We start from the raw sequence: 21021 nt of genomic DNA on the forward strand, positions 1-21021 counted from the left end.
AGTTGACACTTCATGGCTGAGTACCAAAGACTTTTCTTAACAACGGAAGGACAAAGAGAAAGATATCCAAGTACACGTTTCTTTCTGGTTTCATGAGACCATAAGAGGCGACTGTCCCTCAACCAGCGATGATGAAGGTCCAGCTCAAGTAAGGGCTCACATAGCCAGAGGTAATGCCTCCCCATTAGCTTTAAAAAATAATCTGTCGGTTGCTTGGGTATTAAAAGCAGGAGTCTAGTAACACCGGACAACCTATACCTCCCACCAACTATGAGATTATATCCATAAATCCTTTGGTACCTTTACCCTTGGTCCTGTGGTGGCTGCTCAAGTTTGTGTAGCCAGCCAAACTCCCTCATGGGACAAGAAGCATTTTGTCTAAGATAGTGGTGCAACTTCAACCTAGGATGAAAAATAGAATACAGTACTTCTACTATTCTTTCTTCCCCCAGCTGTAGCCACTATCAGCTGGACCAGACATCAGATGCAGATGAACTTCATAACCAAGTAACATTTCTTTACAAACAGTATTTTCCCCATTCTTCCATACTTCTTATTATAATAGCTACGGATACATTCCTACAACATATCCTATATGAGGATAAGATTCTCCTGTGACCGAGTACCATTTATTCTTGGTACGGGCCTAATATAATGCCTGCAGCATTATATTAAAGAAAATACACACTGTTAGGAGGTTGGTAGAGTCATCACCTTAGCTTCTGTACAGGATAAGGTACTCTGACAATTCCGTGGAAAGTTAAACCAACCAGAAATTTGGTTCGTTTTGACTTCCTCCCTCCCAAGGATAATTCTCATTAAACGACGACAGTCTGTATACGTATAGGAACAAATAAAAAATTTTAAAAGTAATTTGCATTTTTCCTAACTATACAAACCCACCTCAACTGCCCCTTAAGTACCAGGCCCAAAGGTCAAAAGTTCTAGATTACTGACTGACAGGTGGGTGGCACTTTCCGTGCACCACCTTTGGGTTGTTATAACTACCTCATTAGATTACAAAGGCTGATCCAGCCAGCTTCACTAAATTTATACTCCTATTAGAGAACTCAGGTTTGTATAGTTCAGAAAAATACAGTTTACTTTTGAAATTTGTGATTTTTTCTTAGCTATAAAAACCCGATTTCTTTAAAGTCAAATCTCCCCTTTCAGTCCTAAATTGAAGGTCTCAAAGGAAGTTTTTGACAGGAAAGTTGGCTGGGTTATTCTGCTACAATCACCACCTGTCGTTAACTACCTTATTAACAATTTCAATGGCCATTCCAGATCTGCTGAAGACATTCCATATTTCATTCTATATTTTAGAAGGTTTACGTTTGTATCACGGTGCAATATACAAATTACTTTAGGAAAAAGAAATAATTATTATTAGAATAGCAATTATCATTTTTAGTTTCAATTATTTTTATCAAAACATATTTCTTTAATTTACAGAAAGTCAATCTTTATATTCTTAAGTAACACGGGTGGTCCTGAGATTACCAGGTTTATGTTACAAGTGTGGCGAAGTGGAAAGAATAGAGAGGACATCACAATGTCGGATATGGAACATCTAGTTGAACGAGGTGCATTTAATGAACAAGGTATGTTGTTGAGGTGCTTTTAGGATTTATGTTATTTCATGTTTAATTGTAACATTACATTACATAAAAAATGTATTTATGAAATTAGTAAATACAGTACATATATTCATAATGGAATTATCAGTCTGTATGATGGGCTAATAGGGAGTTGCGAGAGTCATCCTCACTCCCGTACGGGACTAGGGAAACTAACATATTCCAGTAAAGAAAAAGAACCAACTAATTTGGTTCTATAGGGATTTCTTCCCACCAGTAATTGAGTCTGTTTTGAAGGTCGAAATGTTTGTTTTGGGGTAAGAACAAATAAAATATTCAAAAGTAATTTGAATTTTTCATAGCTGTGCAAACGTAAGTCTTCAATAGCTAAACATCTAATCTTGACCATCCTTCTCAGTCCAGAGCTGAAGGTATAAAGTGAAGAGTCTTTGACAAGGAAGTGGGCGTCACTACTTGACTGTGATACCAACTCATGTTAATTACATCGTTAAAAAATTCAGCAGCTGTTTCATGCTGCTAAAGATATTCTCTATTTCAAAGGACTCAGACTTGAATAGCAATGGAAAATAAGAAAATTTTAATTTTAAAATTTTTGCTCCCCAGTTGTTCTTTTCAAAGATAGAGGAGAAAGTTCCTTATGAGACAGAAATGCCTACCACATACTTTAAACCACAGCAAGTTCATGACACTGCAAAAGGATATTTGTATTAGAATAATTTCATAAAAGGTAAAAGAATAAGTTTAGAATGAAATTCCTGATTTTCCCCCATAGGTGGATTACATAAGAGTGAACTGATACAACACAGTCTAGTAGACTACTATGTTCCCTTTCTTCCCTTGGAACGGCGTCATGTTGAATTTTGTATTCGGGATGAGGTTCAGCGACGAGGTCATAAAGGAAGCAAGGAATTCATTAAGTAAGTGTTATAAGGTTTTAAATAGTGTTCAAGTATTTTGGTAAAGTTGTAGCTCATCCTTGGTTTTATTATTGTTTTGATTGGTATCTATTGTAAACATAGTCAAATGTGCTAAATTTATTTTTCTTTCATGATCTTATTTTTTGTTTAAAAAGTCTGTCTTAATTTGTGCAGATTACAAGGAAAGCACTATCACTACTCATGGTGTTGTATACTATGTTTAAGTTCCAAAGTATTAAAGGTTTGGGAGTCAACAATCTGTATGGTGTTCCATTTGGGAGTCATCTATCTATGGTGTGCCATTTTAGGAATCAAGTGTCTGTGATGTGCCATTTGGGGAGTCAATTACCTCTGTGGTGTGCCATTTGACCCCTAGCTGCACCCATGTTGAACCTTTAATTTAACCTCCCAGTTTCACATTAGCACTGAATGACCTTCCCTGTACTAGCACTGGGTCTGGCCAAAATTCCAAAAATCATATTAAATCATCACCAAAAAAGAAAAGGTGATTCCAGATTCAAATAAACAAGAGGGTTAAATGAGAGTACCGTATTTTCCGTTTCATAAGACGCACCTTTTTTCAATATTAAACTTACCCGATAATCATGTAGCTGTCAACTCCGTTGCCCGACAGAATTCTACGGGAGGGATACGCCAGCTATCACTATACTAGAAGGGGGTGTACTCACCAGCGCCACCTGTGGCCAGGTACTACAGTACTTCTTGTTGACACCTCCTCAATTTTTCCTCTGTCGTGCTTCCGGCAAGACGTTCTGGGATACGCTTATGATCTTGGAGTATTTTCACGGCTTTTGGTGAAGTATTTCTCTCAGATTTCGGCTGTCGCTTTACTGGAAAACTTCTATATTAGCTTAGATAGCTATTATTTAGTTCTGATTAATGGTTAACGATCTTTTTGCTTGATTTGGAATCCCCACTTGGCTAACTCTTTGATTCAAGATGTCTGACATTTCACAAGCCCCACCCCATAGACGATGTAGGTCTTGTAATAGGCGTGTTCCGAAGGCCTCGGTAGATCCTCACACCGCTTGTTCTGACTGTAGGGAAAGACCCTGTCAGTTGGAAGATCGATGTGAGGAATGCGCCGGACTTTCGGAACTTGAATTTGTCCGATTTCTTAAATATTCAACCAAGTTAGAGAGAGAGAGAGTTAGGAGGAGTTCTTCTCGCTCTTCACTTTTTTCCTCACCTCATGATCCCCTACCTTTTCCTCCCCCTGTAGTGGCTACCCCCGAACCTACTATTTGCCCTCAACCTGATATGTCTGTTGTTTTGCGTGCCATTCAGGCTTTAGGTGACAAAGTGGAATCGGTGGTTAGTGATCATAAGTCTCTTATGGCCGAAGTCAAGGAACTTAAGGTCAAGAGTGCAGTGGGTGGTAATAGTGCCAGTGCTGTGACAAGTGCTAGTGTCAGTGCAGTGCCAAGTGCTAGTGTCAGTGTCAGTGTGGTGCGTGAGGGTACTTCTGTGCGTGCCAGTCGTCCTCCCAGTCCGGGACCTCTTGCAAGCTCCCAAGCCCAGAGGAGAAGCAATGTCGAAGGGCAAAAGGGTTCGGCAGGCCTTGATCGGCGCACAGAAGTATCCTCGGTGGTTGCGGGCGTGTCTTCCAGAGACCGTCACTCCCACCCGCAGACGATTGAGCCCGTCTTTTACTCGTCTGCTGAAGAATTGTCAGGGAGAAAACGTTGGACTTAGGTCTCAAGACCTCTCAAACGCAAAGTCCAGACCTCAAGAGCTCTACAACCTGGCTGCAGTCATTGGATCAGCTCTGACTCGCCGCAGTCATCAGTTGACTGCACACCTCCTAAGAGGAGTAAGGTGCTGCCGCAACAGATCTCTTCTGTTAAGGCTTTGCCTCAGCAGACCTTAGTGTCTGCCGACCCCAAGTTGACTCTACTGCAGTCCATGCAGTCACAACTTGCGGTCTTAATGCGTGAGTGTCAGGCTGAGAAGGTTACACCTCCTCCTGCGATCGCTCCGCCTAACCGCAGTCCTGTCTGCCAGGCGTACGATGTTGAGGCTCCTCAGGATACCTTACCACGTACTGAGTTGCCAGTTTCCAGCGGTGTGCAGCTACCTCCGCCTTCCTTAAGGCAACCTCAGCAATGGGAACAGGAAGCTTATACCTTACTTCCTCCGCTTCCACTTGCGGTTCCACCAGTGAGGCAACACTCTCTTGAGGTACAACAACCTCTCCCATCCATGAGGCAGACACCTCAGCTCTCGCTGCAGCGACCTCAACCCTCCTCAAGGCGAGAGCCTCAACACCTTAGCCTTGCGCCTCAGGAACCTCAACTCGCGAGACAAGAACTGCGTTCTGCGCAGCCACTACCTCAACTCTCGCAGCTCACACCTCAGGAACCTCAACTCGTTCCTCAGGAACCTGCTACTGCGCATCCGCTAACCTTACAGCAAGCGCAACTCTTGAGTCAAGACACTCATGCCAGGAGTCAGCCTCCTCAACCCATGCGCCTACCTTCTGATACTCCTTTTGACCAGCCTTTGCAGCCTGAACCTCAGGTTTTGCCTCAGCAACAGAGACTTGAGGATGAAACCACAAGCGTTTTTGCTCCCGCTCGTGCAGATTCTGCTGTTCAGCATACCTTACCTCTCACTTCGCTACACTCTGGTGATGAGGTTTCTGATGATGAGGCTGCACACCTGGATCCCTCATCAGACGTGGAAGAATCCAAGTCTTCTCCTCCTCCTATTGACTTTCGTAAGGTCCTGGCTCTTTTCAGAGAGGTATACCCAGACCATTTTGTCTCTGCTACCCCCCGCTCTCCGCCATCTGAGTTTTCGCTGGGCATGCAGCCAGCCAAGTCAACTTATACTAAGCTCGTCTTTGCAAGGTCCTCTAAGAGAGCTCTAAAAATTTTAGGGGAGTGGTTGCAGTCTAAGCAGCAACTAGGAAAGACTTCCTTTATGTTCCCACCGACTAAGCTCACTTCTAAAGCGGGCGTTTGGTATGCCACAGGAGAGGAACCAGGCTTGGGAGTACCTGCCTCTGCCCAGGCTGACTTCTCAAGTTTGGTAGACTCTCCTCGTAGAACAGCAATGAGGCGCTCTAAGGTTTGCTGGACCTTCTCCGATCTAGATCACTTCCTAAAGGGTGTATTTCGAGCCTTTGAGATGTTCAATTTCCTAGACTGGTGCCTGGGGGCCCTTAGCAAGAAGACCTCCCCTGCGGACAAGGACTCAGCCATGCTCTTAATGTCCTGCATGGATAAAGCTATTAGGGATGGATCTGGCGAGCTTGCTTCAATGTTTGTGTCAGGAGTGCTTAAGAAAAGGGAGCAGCTTTGTACCTTCCTTTCTTCCAGCATCACACCTTGTCAAAGGTCTCAACTCCTTTTCGCTCCGCTCTCTAAGTTCTTGTTTCCCGAAGAGCTTGTTAAGGACTTGTCTGCGGCCCTGATTCAAAAGGACACCCATGATCTTGTGGCCTCGTCAGCTCGTAAGACTAAGGTTGCTCCCTCAGTCCCCAGGACTTATCGCACCCCAGTGGCTGATACTCCTGCTACGAGGTTTATTCCGCCCTTTCGTGGTAGAGCCCCCAGCCGAGGAAGCTCCCGTCCAGACTCTTCCAGGAGCAAGTCTAGGAAAGGTTCTAAGACTTCAAAAGGCAAACACTGACTCTCCTCCTCTCCAGACAGCAGTAGGAGCCAGACTCAAGATCTTCTGGCAAGCCTGGGAAAAGAGAGGTGCAGACGCCCAGTCTGTCAGTTGGCTGAGGGAGGGTTACAGGATACCATTCTGCCGCAAACCCCCTCTGACCACTTCTCCCATCAACCTCTCTCCCAACTACAAGGAAAAGGACAAGAGGCTAGCGTTGCACCAGGAGGTGTCGCTCCTGTTACAGAAGAAGGCAGTGGTTATAGTCCGGGACCATCAATCCCCGGGCTTCTACAACCGTCTCTTTCTGGTGGCCAAGAAGACAGGAGGTTGGAGACCGGTGCTGGACATCAGCGCGCTCAATGCTTATGTCACCAAGCAGACGTTCACTATGGAGACGACGAAGTCGGTCCTAGCAGCGGTCAGGCAGGAGGACTGGATGGTCTCGTTGGATCTGAAAGATGCTTACTTTCACGTTCCTATTCATCCAGACTCCCAACCTTTCCTGAGATTCGTTTTTGGAAAGGTTGTCTACCAATTCCAAGCCCTGTGTTTTGGCCTAAGCACAGCTCCTATGGTGTTTACGCATCTGATGAGGAATATTGCAAAATTCCTCCACTTATCGGACATCAGAGCCTCCCTTTATTTAGACGACTGGCTGTTGAGAGCCTCCACGAGTCGTCGCTGTCTGGAGAGTCTCAACTGGACTTTGGACTTGATCAAAGAACTGGGTCTGTTAGTCAATTTAGAAAAGTCCCAGCTCATTCCCTCCCAATCCATTGTGTACCTGGGAATGGAGATTCGGAGTCAGGATTTTCGGGCTTTTCCATCGGCCCCAAGGATAAGCCAAGCCCTAGATTGCATCCTGAGCATGCTGAAGAGGAGCAGTTGCTCGGTGAGACAGTGGATGAGTCTCACAGGGACCCTTTCATCGTTGGCCCTGTTCGTCGAGCTAGGGAGACTCCACCTCCGCCCTCTCCAATTCCATCTAGCAGCTCATTGGGACAAGGGTTTGACGCTCGAAGCAGTCTCTATCCCGGTCACCAAAGAGATGAAGACCACTCTCTTGTGGTGGAAGACCAATCTCCTTCTCAGGGAGGGCCTATCGTTGGCGATTCAGACCCCCAATCTTCATCTCTTCTCGGATGCATCGGACTCGGGCTGGGGCGCGACCTTGAACTGACAGGAGTGCTCGGGAACGTGGAACGAGGAACAGGAAACGCTCCACATCAACTGCAAGGAGCTACTAGCAGTTCATTTAGCCCTATTGAACTTCAAGTCCCTCCTGCTAGGCAAGGTGATGGAGGTGAACTCCGACAACACCACAGCCTTGGCTTACATCTCCAAGCAAGGAGGGACCCATTCGAGGAGCCTATACGAGATAGCAAGGGACCTCCTCATTTGGTCAAGAAGTCTAAACCTCACCCTAGTTACGAGGTTCATTCAGGGCAACATGAACGTCTCAGCAGATCGCCTAAGCAGAAGGGATCAGGTCATCCCCACGGAATGGACCCTCCACAAGAGCGTGTGCAACAGACTTTGGACCTTGTGGGGTCAGCCGACAATAGATCTTTTTGCCACCTCCATGACCAAGAGACTTCCTTTGTACTGTTCCCCAGTTCCAGACCCAGCAGCAGTTCATATGGATGCTTTTCTGCTGAATTGGTCCCATCTCGACCTTTACGCATTCCCACCGTTCAAGATCATAAACAAAGTCCTTCAGAAGTTCATCTCGCACGAAGGGACACGGCTGACGCTGGTTGCTCCCCTTTGGCCTGCAAGAGAATGGTTCACAGAGGTACTACAATGGCTGGTCGACGTCCCCAGGACTCTCCCTCTAAGAGTGGACCTTCTACGTCAACCTCACGTAGACAGGTTGCACCCAAACCTCCACGCTCTTCGGCTGACTGCCTTCAGACTGTCGAAAGATTCGCTAGAGCTAGAGGCTTTTCGAAGGAGGCAGCCAGTGCGATTGCCAGAGCAAGGAGGGTATCCACTCGTAGAGTCTACCAATCCAAGTGGGAAGTCTTCCGGAGCTGGTGTAGAGCCAATGCAGTTTCCTCTACCAATACCTCTGTAACCCAAATAGCTGACTTCCTATTACATCTAAGGAATGAGAGATCCCTTTCAGCTCCTACGATTAAAGGGTACAGGAGTATGTTGGCTTCAGTTCTCCGCCACAGAGGTTTGGACCTTTCTTCCAACAAGGACCTTCAAGACATCCTTAAGTCTTTTGAGACTTCTAAAGAACGTCGTCTACCCACTCCAGGCTGGAATCTAGACGTAGTCTTAAGGTTCCTTATGTCACCTAGGTTCGAACCTCTCCAGTCAGCTTCCTTCAAGGACCTTACCCTCAAGACTCTTTTTCTCGTCTGCCTTGCAACAGCTAAAAGAGTCAGTGAGGTTCATGCCTTCAGCAAGAACATTGGGTTCACATCCGAATCTGCAACATGTTCTTTACAGCTCGGATTCTTAGCTAAGAATGAACTTCCTTCACGTCCTTGGCCTAGATCGTTTGAAATTCCTAGCCTCTCCAACATGGTAGGTAACGAGCTAGAAAGAGTTCTTTGCCCTGTCAGAGCTCTGAAATATTATCTTAATAGGTCAAAACCTATTCGAGGACAGTCAGAAGCCTTATGGTGTGCAATCAAGAAACCTTCGAGGCCCATGTCCAAAAACGGGGTTTCGTATTATATAAGGCTTCTGATTAGAGAAGCCCATTCTCACTTGAAGGAGGAAGACCTTGCTTTGCTGAAGGTAAGGACCCACGAAGTGAGAGCCGTAGCTACTTCGATGGCCTTTAATAAAAACCGTTCTCTGCAGAGCATAATGGATGCAACTTATTGGAGGAGCAAGTCAGTGTTTGCATCATTTTATCTTAAAGATATCCAGTCTCTTTACGAGAACTGCTACACCCTGGGACCATTCGTAGCAGCGAGTGCAGTAGTAGGTGAGGGCTCAGCCACTACATTCCCTTAATCCCATAACCTTTTTTAACCTTTCTCTTGAATGCTTTTATTGTTGTTTTTATGGTTGTTACGGTAGGCTAAGAAGCCTTCCGCATCCTTTTGATTTGGCGGGTGGTCAATTCATTCTTGAGAAGCGCCTGGGTTAGAGGTTGTGTAGAGGTCCTTTAGTAGGGGTTGCAGCCCTATATACTTTAGCACCTTAGAGTTGATTCAGCCTCCTAAGAGGAACGCTGCGCTCAGTAAGGAAGACGAACTTAATAAAGGCAGAGTAACGGTTCAAGTCGACTTCCTTACCAGGTACTTATTATTGCATTGTTATTTTGAGATAACTGATTATATGAAATACGGGATACTTAGCTATCCTTTAGTCTTGTACACTGGTTTTCACCCACCCCCCTGGGTGTGAATCAGCTACATGATTATCGGGTAAGTTTAATATTGAAAAATGTTATTTTTATTAGTAAAATAAATTTTTGAATATACTTACCCGATAATCATGATTTAATTGACCCTCCCTTCCTCCCCATAGAGAACCAGTGGACCGAGGAAAAATTGAGGAGGTGTCAACAAGAAGTACTGTAGTACCTGGCCACAGGTGGCGCTGGTGAGTACACCCCCTTCTAGTATAGTGATAGCTGGCGTATCCCTCCCGTAGAATTCTGTCGGGCAACGGAGTTGACAGCTACATGATTATCGGGTAAGTATATTCAAAAATTTATTTTACTAATAAAAATAACATTTTTCACGAAAAATGCCCCCCAAAATCACCCTGCGTCTTAACACTTGAGAAAAAGTTGTATAGGGGAGTTTGACACCCTTCAACCACCCAACTATTGACATACAAGCACTCAAACTGACGAGAGATATAATGTAAACCTATAATTATCTTTCATATGCAATAAATTCATTTATTTTTTTATTGCACTTCCTTTAATGAAGTACAGTAGCAATTTTTTTTTCTTTTTGTAATCAGCTGATGACTCTCTAACCCCCTTCTACAAGCAAACATGCCATTTTAAATATTAAACTTAGCCAGTGAATATATAAATGGCTGACGTCTCCGTCGGTCGACAGATTCCAAAAACTCGCGAGCGATCGCCATGAAGGATGCCGGGTGTGCCCACCAGCACCGACTATCGGCCAGATACCGCATATACTTCTCAACCAAACCAGTTTTTCTCTGTCGGTGTTGAAGAGAACACTGATTCCGCTCGCGCTTGACCTCGAGTTTTCTACCGATTGGTGAAGTACTTGGTTTTGGTCTTATTGCTTTCGCCGTGTTGGATTATTCTATACTATCTTCAAAAGAAATGCTTTTGAAAGGAGAGGAAAAGTTTTTGCCCTTACTTTTTTAATCTCGCTCTGGTTTTTCCATAGAGGAAAGATGGTCGACCCTTCCCTCAGTGTACGGAAGTGTGTTAAAGGCTTTTAGTAATTATTTTATCACTTTACAAATTATTGTTGATATTTATAGATTTACCTCTATATATTTTATATCTCACCCGCCTTTATTAGGCCTCTTCGATTAGCTTTTCATTTATACTAAACATCAAAATAAATTTTATGTTTTTGTTTATATGCGGCATTTACCTATTCTTTGTAGGCGGTCCTAACTTGGAAAACGAAGTTAAACAACGTTGAGCCCATTCAACATTTATTTTTGTTTAGATTAAAACAGTAAGAGTGATGAGATGAATATTTTTAGAAAATATTTTAAGAAATTTTTTCTTTGAATAGTCTTCGTGCTGTTTTTCAAAGATGAACTAACGTTTGGTTTATTTATGCTTCACAGTTTGTGCTCTATCGTTACGATAGAGAAAGAGAGAATCACGGTTTCACTTTGCAGAAAGAGTAAATCGATTTTGACGTTTTGTTCATTCTTCTTTCAAACTGAAGTTTTTTAGATACTAATTTAAAGGAACATGTTAATTTTCAGTTTCTGAGTCCTTTCAGTTTTTTCCTTTAGTCAAATAACCTGTTATTGACGAAGGGTGAGTGGGCCATTCTCTTGTGAGTGACAAGAGAGAGAGAGAGAGAGAGAGAGAGAGAGAGAGAGAAAGAGAGAACGATCCGATCTTTATTCTCGTCCCAAGTCTCTGTACAAGGAGTTTGGGAGCGAGTAACGTTGTTCTCGCTTCAGTTTTTTACTCTCGTCCCAAGTCTCTGTACGGGGAGAGAGGATAAAACGTTTTAGTCTTTATTCTCGTCCCAAGGCACTGTACGGTGAGAGATTGAAAACGTAGTCCTTAGTGAACTAGTGTTTAGTCTCATCCCCAGTTACTGATCTTTTTAACTTTATATTTTTCCGTTTTATTCGATATATATGTATATGTTTATTGATTTTTGCATGTCTGTTTCATTTTGTACTAATGTGCTTACATTATACGACTCATTTCGCAATTCTAACCTTTTGATTTAAGGGAGAATTGCGTGCTTTAGGTAGAAATCAGTTTTATTCATTTCTAACGTGAAATTATTAAAAAATATGATATCAGTGAAGTAAGTGCAAAAAAAAACATGTTCTGTGTTGCGGAGGGTTCGTTTGTTCGTGCTTGTCACTTGCCTAGTCCGAGACCTCTTTCAGGCTCCCCTGCACCAGGGAGAAGGAATGTCGTAGGACCTAAGGGAGTGAGGAGTGTAAACCAACGAACAGACGTTCCCTCAAAGGTATTAGACGTTGCTCGTCAAGCACGTCCTTGCCATAAGACAGGAGAGACGAAGTTTCTCCTCGTCTTCCGATGATTCGTCTCTTTAAAAGCCTGGGCGTAAAGTTTCGAGACGTTTGAAACGTTTATTAGTTCCTTCAGAACAAGTGCAACGTCTTAGCTGTAGTCATCATAAGAGTCCCGTTCATAGCGATGACGTTCATGTACAGACGTTTCTGCCACAGACTCGACGTGACGTTGAGCGGTAGACACCGTAGACACAACATGACGTCGAGTGTCAGTCACCGTAGTCACGATATAGCATCGATCAGCAGTCACCGCTGTTACTACGTGACGTTTGAACGTCAGCCACCGCAGTCACAGGTTGATCTGAAGTTAAGTATTTTGCAAGATATGCTGTTAAAGCTTTCTTCTTTAATAGAAGCTTTCGATCCTGTTCCTGTGCGAAAGGATCCTTTGCTTTTTGTATGTCACGGTTCTGGGATACGTGATTCGGGTCTTCAACCTTCTAGACGAGCTTTGTTACGCCACGCTGACGTTATCCCTAGTGACAGCTTTGCTGTTTAACGAGATGCGGAGCATAAATCTCGATGTAACTTTGATCGCTTTGAACGTCAGCCACCGCAGTCACAGCGTGACATTGAGCTGCAGACACCGCAGACACGACGTGACGTTGAGCGGTAGACACCGTAGACATGACGTGACGTCGAGGGTCAGTCATCGTAGTCACGATATAGCATCGAACAGCAGTCACCGCTGTTACTACGGGACGTTTGAATGTCAGTTACTTCTGTCACGACGTGTAGTAGAATAACATTCTCTGCAGTCACAACGTGACATCGACCCTCCAACTTTAACTTCTGTTCATATACAAGGTGTCAGGCTTTTCCTTCATGTCATTCTGAATATAAATCTCCTTCTCGCAAGACTTTAGATTTATCAGATGATGTGCCTTCTGAAGAAGTTGATGACCCCCTTTCAACTAATGCACCTTTGGGGAGTCTTTCAGAAGAGGAGTAACCTAGGGTGGTCCAACAATCCCTTGTTTTTTAATTATGAATTTCTTTAGTGAAATTTGGTCCTACTCGATTTGTAACGGTTGCTCCGCCGTCTGAGTTTACTCTTGGCATGACTTTCTTCGTCTCCTACATTTACGAAGTCAGTTCTCTTTTGTTCTTCCAAGAGGGCCATGCTCTTACTGGGAGACTGGTTGGAATCCAGGAGAAGTTTAGGAAAGTCTGCTTTTGCTTTTCCTCCTTCTTAATTAGCTTCTCGCTCGGGCGTCTGGTGTGACACAGGAGAAGCTCGAGGAGAAGTTCTCGGCTTGGGAGTACCTGCCTCTGCCCAGGGAGACTTCTTAAGCCTAGTGGACTCTCCTCGTCGTCTAGCCATGAGACGCTCCAAGATTTTATGGTCTGCTTCAGAGCTAGACCATCTCCTGTTAGGAGTTTTTTCGAGCGTTTGAAATTTTTTATTTGTTGGATTGGTCACTGGGAGCCTTAAGTAAGAAGGTCTCTCCAGTTGTCAATGTATTGCTGTACAATTATGTCATGCATGAACAAGGCTATCAGGGATGGCTCCAATGATCTGGCAGCCACGTTCACTGCAGGAACAAGGCTATCAGGGATGGCTCCAATGATCTGGCAGCCATGTTCACTGCAGGAGTACTTAAGATGTAAGTGCGCTCAATGTGTTCATTGTCAAGACAAAGTTCACGATGAAAACTACCAAATCTGTCTTGGCAGCAGTAAGGGAAGGCGACTGGATGGTCTCTCTCGACCTTCAGGATGCATACTTCTACATCCCGATTCATCCAAACTTTCAACAACATCTGAGGTTTGTGGACGGGAAAGTAATGTACCAATTTCGAGCACTGTGCTTCGGCCTCATTCCTGCTCCTCTTGTTTTTACAAGGCCCTTGCAAAATGTAGCAAGCTTTCTACATTTTTTGAGGATTCAGAGCCTCCCTTTATTTTGACGACTGGCTAATCAGGGCGTCGTCATTAAATCGCTGTCTGGAGAGCCTCTAATGGACATTAGACCTAACCAAGGAGCTAGGTCTCATAGTGAACGTAGAGAAGTCGTAACTTACATTACTCCATCCCAGACTATTCTTTATTTGGGAATGGAGATACAGTGTTGGATTTTTCGGGCCTTTTCGTCTCCCACAAGAATGGAACAAGCTCTGTTAAAAGTCCTTCACTTGCAAGAGAAAAACAGTTGCTTTGTAAGAGTTTGAACGAGCCTCGTGGGAACTCTTTCATCGCTGGAGTAGTTTATCTCTCTGGGGAGACTCAACCTTTGCCCTCTCCAATTTCACCTAAACCATTGGAACAAGGAGAAGGGCTTAGAGAGTATCTCTTTCCCAATCTCCAACTCAGTCTAGACATGTCTAACTTGGTGGGACAGCAACATCAGACTTTGAGAAGGTCTTTCTCTTGCGATCAAGAACCCAAACCATGTGTTGTATTCAGATGCATCGGATTTGGGTTAGGGAGCTCCACTGGACAGTCTGGAATGCTCGGGTCTTTGGTCCACGGATCAGAAGGAACTCCATTTAAGGCAAGTAACATCTCTCCTTTGGCAAGATTTGTGCAAGGAAAAATGAATGTCTTGGCGGACTGCCTCAGCAAAAGAGGACAAGTCATCTCCATGGAGTGGACGTTGCATAAGACTGTGTGCGAGAAGCTATGGATGACATGGGGTCAACCCACCATAGATCTTTTTGCGACTTCACTGACAAAGAGGCTCTCGACTTACTGCTTTCCAGTTCCAGATCCAGAGGCAGCCCACATAGACGCTTTCCTGCTGGACTGGTCTCACCTGGACGTTTATGCCTTTCCATCTTTCAAGATCCTAAACAAGGTGCTGCAGAAGTTCACCTCTTACGAAGGGACCAGGTTGACATTAGTTGCTCCACTCTGGCCCACGAGAGAGTGGTTCACAGAGGTACTTCTATGGCTGGTAGACGTTCCAAGAAGTCTGCCGTTACGGATGGATCTCTTGCGACAGCCTCACGTAAAGAGATTTCATCAAAGCCTCCCCACGCTTCGTCTAACTGCCTTCAGACTATCGAAAGACTCTCTTGAGCTCGAGGGTTTTCGAAGGAGGCAGCTAGAGCGATTGCGAGGGCTAGAAATCCTCTACCATCAGTATCTATCAGTCGAAATGGGAGGTATTTAGAGACTGGTGCAAGTCCTCCTCTATTTCCTCTTCCAAGTGCCTCTGTAGCGCAGATTGCGGATTTTCTGCTTTATCTGAGAAACGGTCGCTCCCTCTCTGCATCCACCATTAAAGGCTACAGAAGCATGTTAGCTTCTGTTTTCAGGCATAAGGGTTTGGATCTTTCTAATAACAAAGATCTCCAAGACCTGCTTAAGTCTTTCGAGACTTCCAAGGAGCATCATATTTCGACTCCTGCTTGGAACTTGGACGTGGTCCTACAGTTCCTTATGTCAGACAGGTTTGAACCATTAAATTCAGCCTCCCTGAAGGATCTTACCCTCAAGACACTTTTTGGTGAGCTTGGTTTCGGCTAAAAGGGTTAGTGAGATACATGCATTTAGCAAGAACATCGGCTTCTCCGCTAATAAAGTAGTATGCGCTCTTCAACTTGGTTTTTTGGCCAAGAATGAACTTCCGTCTCGTCCTTGGCCTAAATCATTTGAAATCCCCAGTCTTTCTGAGATTGTGGGGAATGAAGTTGAAAGAGTGCTGTGCCCCGTTAGAGCTCTTAAATTTTGTTTATCCAGAACTAAACCGCGACGAGGTTGTTCAGAGGCTTTATGGTGCTCCGTTAAAAAGCCCTCTTTGCCCACGTCTAAGAATGCGTGGTCTTATTTTATTAGACTTTTGATTCGGGAGGCACACTCTCATTTAAGTGAGAAGGATCATAATTTACTTAAAGTCAAGGCTCATGAAGTTAGAGCGATAGAAACTTCTGTAGCATTTAAGCAAAATAGATCCATTAAAAGTATTATGGACGCGACCTTCTGGAGAGGCAAGTCGGTTTTCGCTTCATATTACTTGAAAGATGTCCAGACTCTTTATGAGGACTGCTACACACTGGGACCATTCGTAGCAGCGAGTGCAGTAGTGGGTGAAGGCTCTACCACTACATTCCCTTAATCCCAATATCCCTTTAATCTACTCTTGAAATTTTTAATCTTATTTTGGGTTGTACCGGAGACTAAGAAGTCTTTCGCAATCTTTTTGATTTGGTGGGTGGTCAAAATATTGTTTCTTGAGAGCGCCCAGATTAAGGGTATTGATGAGGTCCTGTTATAGGGGTGGTCACCCTGGATATAGCAGCTCCTGGGAGTCTTTCAGCATCCTAAGAGGATCGCTGGGCTTCGTGAGGATAGCGGACTAATGAGGCAGAGTAATTATCAGAGTCAGCTTCCTTACCAGGTACCTATACTTAAGTTTGTTTTTTGAATAGTTGTCAAAAACTCTTGAGCATATACGCCTTTATTGTTTTAATACTGGTCTCTACCCACCACCATGGGTGTGAATCAGCTATTTATATATTCACCGGCTAAGTTTAATATTTAAAAATGATATTTTCATTATAAAATAAATTTTTGAATATACTTACCCGGTGAATATATAATATTAAAGGCCCTCCCTTCCTCCCCGATAGAGACCCTACGGACTGAGAAAAACTGGTTTGGTTGAGAAGTATATGCGGTATCTGGCCGATAGTCGGTGCTGGTGGGCACACCTGGCATCCTTCATGGCGATCGCTCGCGAGTTTTTGGAATCTGTCGACCGACGGAGACGTCAGCTATTTATATATTCACCGGGTAAGTATATTCAAAAATTTATTTTATAATGAAAATATCATATTAATGGTCTCGTAGCAGACGACACTTTGACATACTACTTGTTTATGCAGTATATATCTATTTTCTCATATTTTATTGATATTTTGTATGAAAGCAATATATTGATAATGACTTTGTTGCTCGAGTTACGAAATAATACAAACAGACGTTTGCTGAATACGACCTGGGAAAAAACTTCTGTTTGTTGATTGCAGTATTACCAATTTGCAGAAAAGTAACTAGATTTCTTTAATCAATAATTAAATTTTGTGTGAAAATTTATAGGCTATATGAGGAATTTTGGAAATAGTACTAGAATTTTACCTGTTTAACAAAATTTTATGGACATTTGGCAATGCTGTTTTCATGTAAACAACACTTGAAACACCTTGCACTGACTAAACGTGTAGTTGTGGTGATAACTACGACTGGTTTAGTGGTTTCTTATATGAATATGTAATAAAATTGGGATAATCGGTATTTAGCTAATTAATATTAACTTAAACATTTCACAATTTACCCAAAATAAGAAAAGTTACGGTGCAAGACAATAATCACGCTAGAGTCGCTGACTAGGGATTTGTGCTAAGAAATTTTTTAAAATCCTCAATTTTTTTCTAAAACTGCCTTGCTTATTTTAGGGTGCGCCTTAATACTTGTAGCGTCTTATGACACGTGAAGTACGGTATTTGTAATTGTATATGAACACTAGAACTGTTCGGCAAGTTTTTTTGGTAAGAATCCTTTGGTAGAAGATAGTCACATGTTAGAGTGGAAAGCCTGCTGTCTTGCTTTGGAAATGCATTAACCTTACTCATATTTGTTTCTACACATTGTACAACCCTCGTCCTTTAATTAGGGAGATTACTTCAGCGCGCAATTGGGAATCAGTTGTTAAAATTGGATACCAAGCGCTTATCCAGCTGGTGAGGTTTAGGGTCAAGGAACCCTGCCCCCTCTCCAGTTGGAGAGCCTCCACTCTTCTACTTCGGCTCCTGTCGTGTACGGATATGCAGACAGCTTTTATTAAATTTATTAATTTTATTAATTTTTTCAGAAAATTAAATTTGGTTGTTAATTGATCTCCGGTGCAGTGTTAGGCCTGCACCCTGAAGGGAGGAAGTGACTTGGTGAGAGTTGGTCTGGATAATGCCTTAGAAAGCTTCAGCAAGGTCTTTTGTTGCTTTTGTTTTCTTGGGGGGAGGGTGAGATATGTCCGCTGCTGTCGCCCCTGGATCACTCCCAGGGTAATATGCTGTGGGCGTCTGGAATCTTCGGGTCTATTTAAGCAAGTTTTCAGATTTGCTTGTGTGGAAACCCCTAATGTTTGCCGTTCCTTCAGATGCTGGAACTCCTCGTCCTTGGCCGTTGGGAAGTCTGTTGATGATGAGTTCATGGAAGGAAGTCGTGGCTTCCTTCGTTCTTTCAGGTAGGTCCTCCATTACCTGAGGGAGTTGGGAGCTAAAGCTACTTCACCCCAGCACCCCCTGTGCTTACTTGTATCACAAGCGTTCCCAATGACATCAGTGGTGAAGGGTGTGGTGGTTCCCTCAGTGTCAAGGGAGCCTGATGGTTCCCCCCTTAGCAATAGAAGATGGGAAGTTGATTTGGTAGCTCACTGCATGGCAAGTAAGGTGGTAGGGGCAGGGGAGCATGGTTGCACAAGGTATGTGCTACCCCTTTTCCCAGGGTTCCCCATGTCCTGTCTTGGTCCCAGTGACTCCCAACCCTTCCCCTGAAGCAGTTGCTCTTACCCTTGTGCCAGGGAGCCCAGAAGCTGTCCTCCCCCCCTCCTGTGTCAGTAAGTGTGCCTACCTCTTCCCCCGTGACAGCGTGCCTCTGGTGTGGCTCCTGTTGGAGAAATGCTTGTGGTTCTCCCCTTAGAAGAGTTATCGTCGATGGCTACACCGGCCTCACCCGTACTGCTTGCAGAGCCAGGAGAAGGTATAAGCGTGCACGCTGTTCTTCTCCTTGTCATCCTCCTTTTTGATTCTGACTCCTCTTCTTAGATGAAGAGGAGTACACCGTAGAACAGAATCCAGGATGGACAGTCCCAGGGATAAGGCTCCCTGTTACACCATCTTTCTTCCGAGGGAGGAGGACGGTTCTTGTTTGGTAATCTCCCTAAATAAGAATTTGTCATGTTTCTTATTTATTGTGTATACAGTTCTTGTAACTTCTTATAAAATCAAATACAGTAATCCCTCACCTATTGCGGTTAATGGGGACCAGAACCGACCGCGATAGGTGAAAAACCGCAAAGTAGGTTCCCTCCCTATTTTTGGAATACGTACATTTTTTTTGTGTACATGTACATGTATATATAATAACAATAAGTGTATATTAACCCTATAAATGCATATGTTATCATTAGAACTTTAGAGAATCATGTAGATAAGTATTGATAATATAAATTATATACTGTACATAAAATAAAGGACTGTACTGTATAAATACTGTAATATAAATACAGTATTTAATACATTACGTATACTGTATGTACATTTACATTTATACATAAATAATATAAATAGTGTAAGTGCACATGTACATACATATGTCGATATAAATAGTGTATGTGTATATACTGTACATATGTTTTTAGAACTCTTATTCTTATAACAAGATACGTAACTCACCTCTAACAATAATGATGAAACACCTGTGCAGTATGATGGAGGTAAAGAAGATGAAGATGATTTACTGCACAGGTTAATGAGAGCTTTACTGTTCCTCAGGTAACGCCTCATCGTCAGTTGATAGAGGCGGTGGATCGTCAACGACAGCTTCCAATTGACCTGGAGAAACTGCAGGAGGCGGCGTAGTGGCTCCGTGGGAAGCCGGAGAGGCAGCAGGAGGAGTTTCTGATGCTTCTGCAGAAGGTTTTCGGCGCACTAGGAACATTGTGATGGGAAGCTGTTGACGTTGCTTTTTTAACTGGGCAAAGATGCTCTTGTACAACGCCATTACACCATCTATACGGTTACTAAATTCGATGGCTCTGACCATATTATCATCAATTTCCTGCGCCCTTTGTTGCAGAGCTCTTGCAGGTTGTTCAAAGTAAGGCCACGTTCTTCAGCTTTGTCATCGTCGCCGACTTCGGCTGCCTCTTCTTCCTCCTCACTCGTTGATCTTGTCATTTCGACAAGGTCCTCGTCGGTTAGGGGCTCCGAGTGGCACTCGATCAGTGAGTTGACGTCATCCGTCGTCATGTCAGAGAAACCTTCGTTGGCTACTAACCGTGCCAGTCTCATAGCCTTATCTACGGCGAAGTGGTGAACTTCATCTTGTGTAAAGCCCTCATAGTCATGAACAACGTCTGGCCACAATTTTCTCCAACTTGCATTAAATGTTTGCTGTTTCATCTCATTAAGAGCTTTCTGAATGTTGGCCAGGCACGTTGCAATGTTGTATTCCCGCCAATATCTCTTGAGGCTGAAGTCCTCGTCATCTTCATCGATGGAGGAGATGAGGCCCTCCATCGTGGACCGAATGTAGAGGGCCTTGAAAGCCCGAATGACCCCTTGATCCTTTGGTTGTATGAGGGAAGTGGTGTTGGGTGGCAGGAACTCCACTTGGACCCCGTCATAATGCAGATCCGTTGCATGTCCGCTTGCACAGTCCATCAAGAGGAGAACCTTGAAGGGCAGCCCATTCTCCGCGAGGTACAGATTCACCTGTGGGATAAAGCAGTTCATGAACCAGTCGAGTGTGAGGGCTTTAGTTATCCATGCCTTTTTATTACTCATTCAGTAGACGGGCAGCAAGGCTTTGTTTTTGTTTTTCAAAGCCGGAGGAATCATGGACTTGTAAATTAAGCCGGACTTGAGCATGAAGCCCGCAGCATTCCCGCACATGAGGAGAGTGACACGATCTTTGTGGGCCTTGAACCCTGGCTTCTTTACTTCGTCCTTGTAAAGGAACGTCTGGGACGGCATCCTATTCCAGAAGAGGCCAGTCTCATCCATATTGAACACCTGCTCCGGGAGATAGGCACCTTCTTTAATTAATTTCGGGAACTCGTCCTCGGCGTAACAAAGAGCTGCCTCTTGGTCTGCCAAGGAGGCCTCCCCATACAAAGAAACGAAGGCCAAACCTCCTCTTGAATTTCTCGAACCAGCCCTTGCTGGCAACAAAACCAGGTTTTTCTCGTTGGGCAGGATACTCATCTTAGTTGTCCTCATCACATTCATCGTCTTCGTTAGATTTTCCTTCAGGAACTAGGCTATCATACTGGGTTTTGGCTTTCGTTCGTATCATGTTGGTATCGAGACTAACCTTCTTTTCCCCACAGTCTGATATCCACATTGTACAATTGTCTCATTACAAGGAGTTACAACACGCTTAGTGTCCTTGGAGAACGTTATTGAGGCAGTTTTACGTATTTTCATTTCATCTTTTTT

The 21021-nt window shown here is 44.0% G+C and overlaps 2 protein-coding genes across 2 annotated transcripts in view; both read left to right on the forward strand.

Annotated features, from left to right (window-relative positions):
- LOC137620597 (torsin-1A-like) overlaps positions 1 to 21021 on the forward strand; it is a 61428-nt gene that overhangs the window by 31700 nt on the left and 8707 nt on the right. The window contains exons 5-6 of the mRNA XM_068350859.1: positions 1456 to 1604; positions 2374 to 2518. Of these exons, the coding sequence (XP_068206960.1) occupies positions 1456 to 1604; positions 2374 to 2518 (294 nt within the window). The remainder of the gene's footprint in view (positions 1 to 1455; positions 1605 to 2373; positions 2519 to 21021) is intronic.
- LOC137620596 (aladin-like) overlaps positions 1 to 21021 on the forward strand; it is a 144639-nt gene that overhangs the window by 24145 nt on the left and 99473 nt on the right. The window lies entirely within an intron of this gene.

The sequence above is a fragment of the Palaemon carinicauda genome, chromosome 27 (genome assembly GCF_036898095.1).
Source record: "Palaemon carinicauda isolate YSFRI2023 chromosome 27, ASM3689809v2, whole genome shotgun sequence".
Classification (NCBI taxonomy): domain Eukaryota; kingdom Metazoa; phylum Arthropoda; class Malacostraca; order Decapoda; family Palaemonidae; genus Palaemon; species Palaemon carinicauda.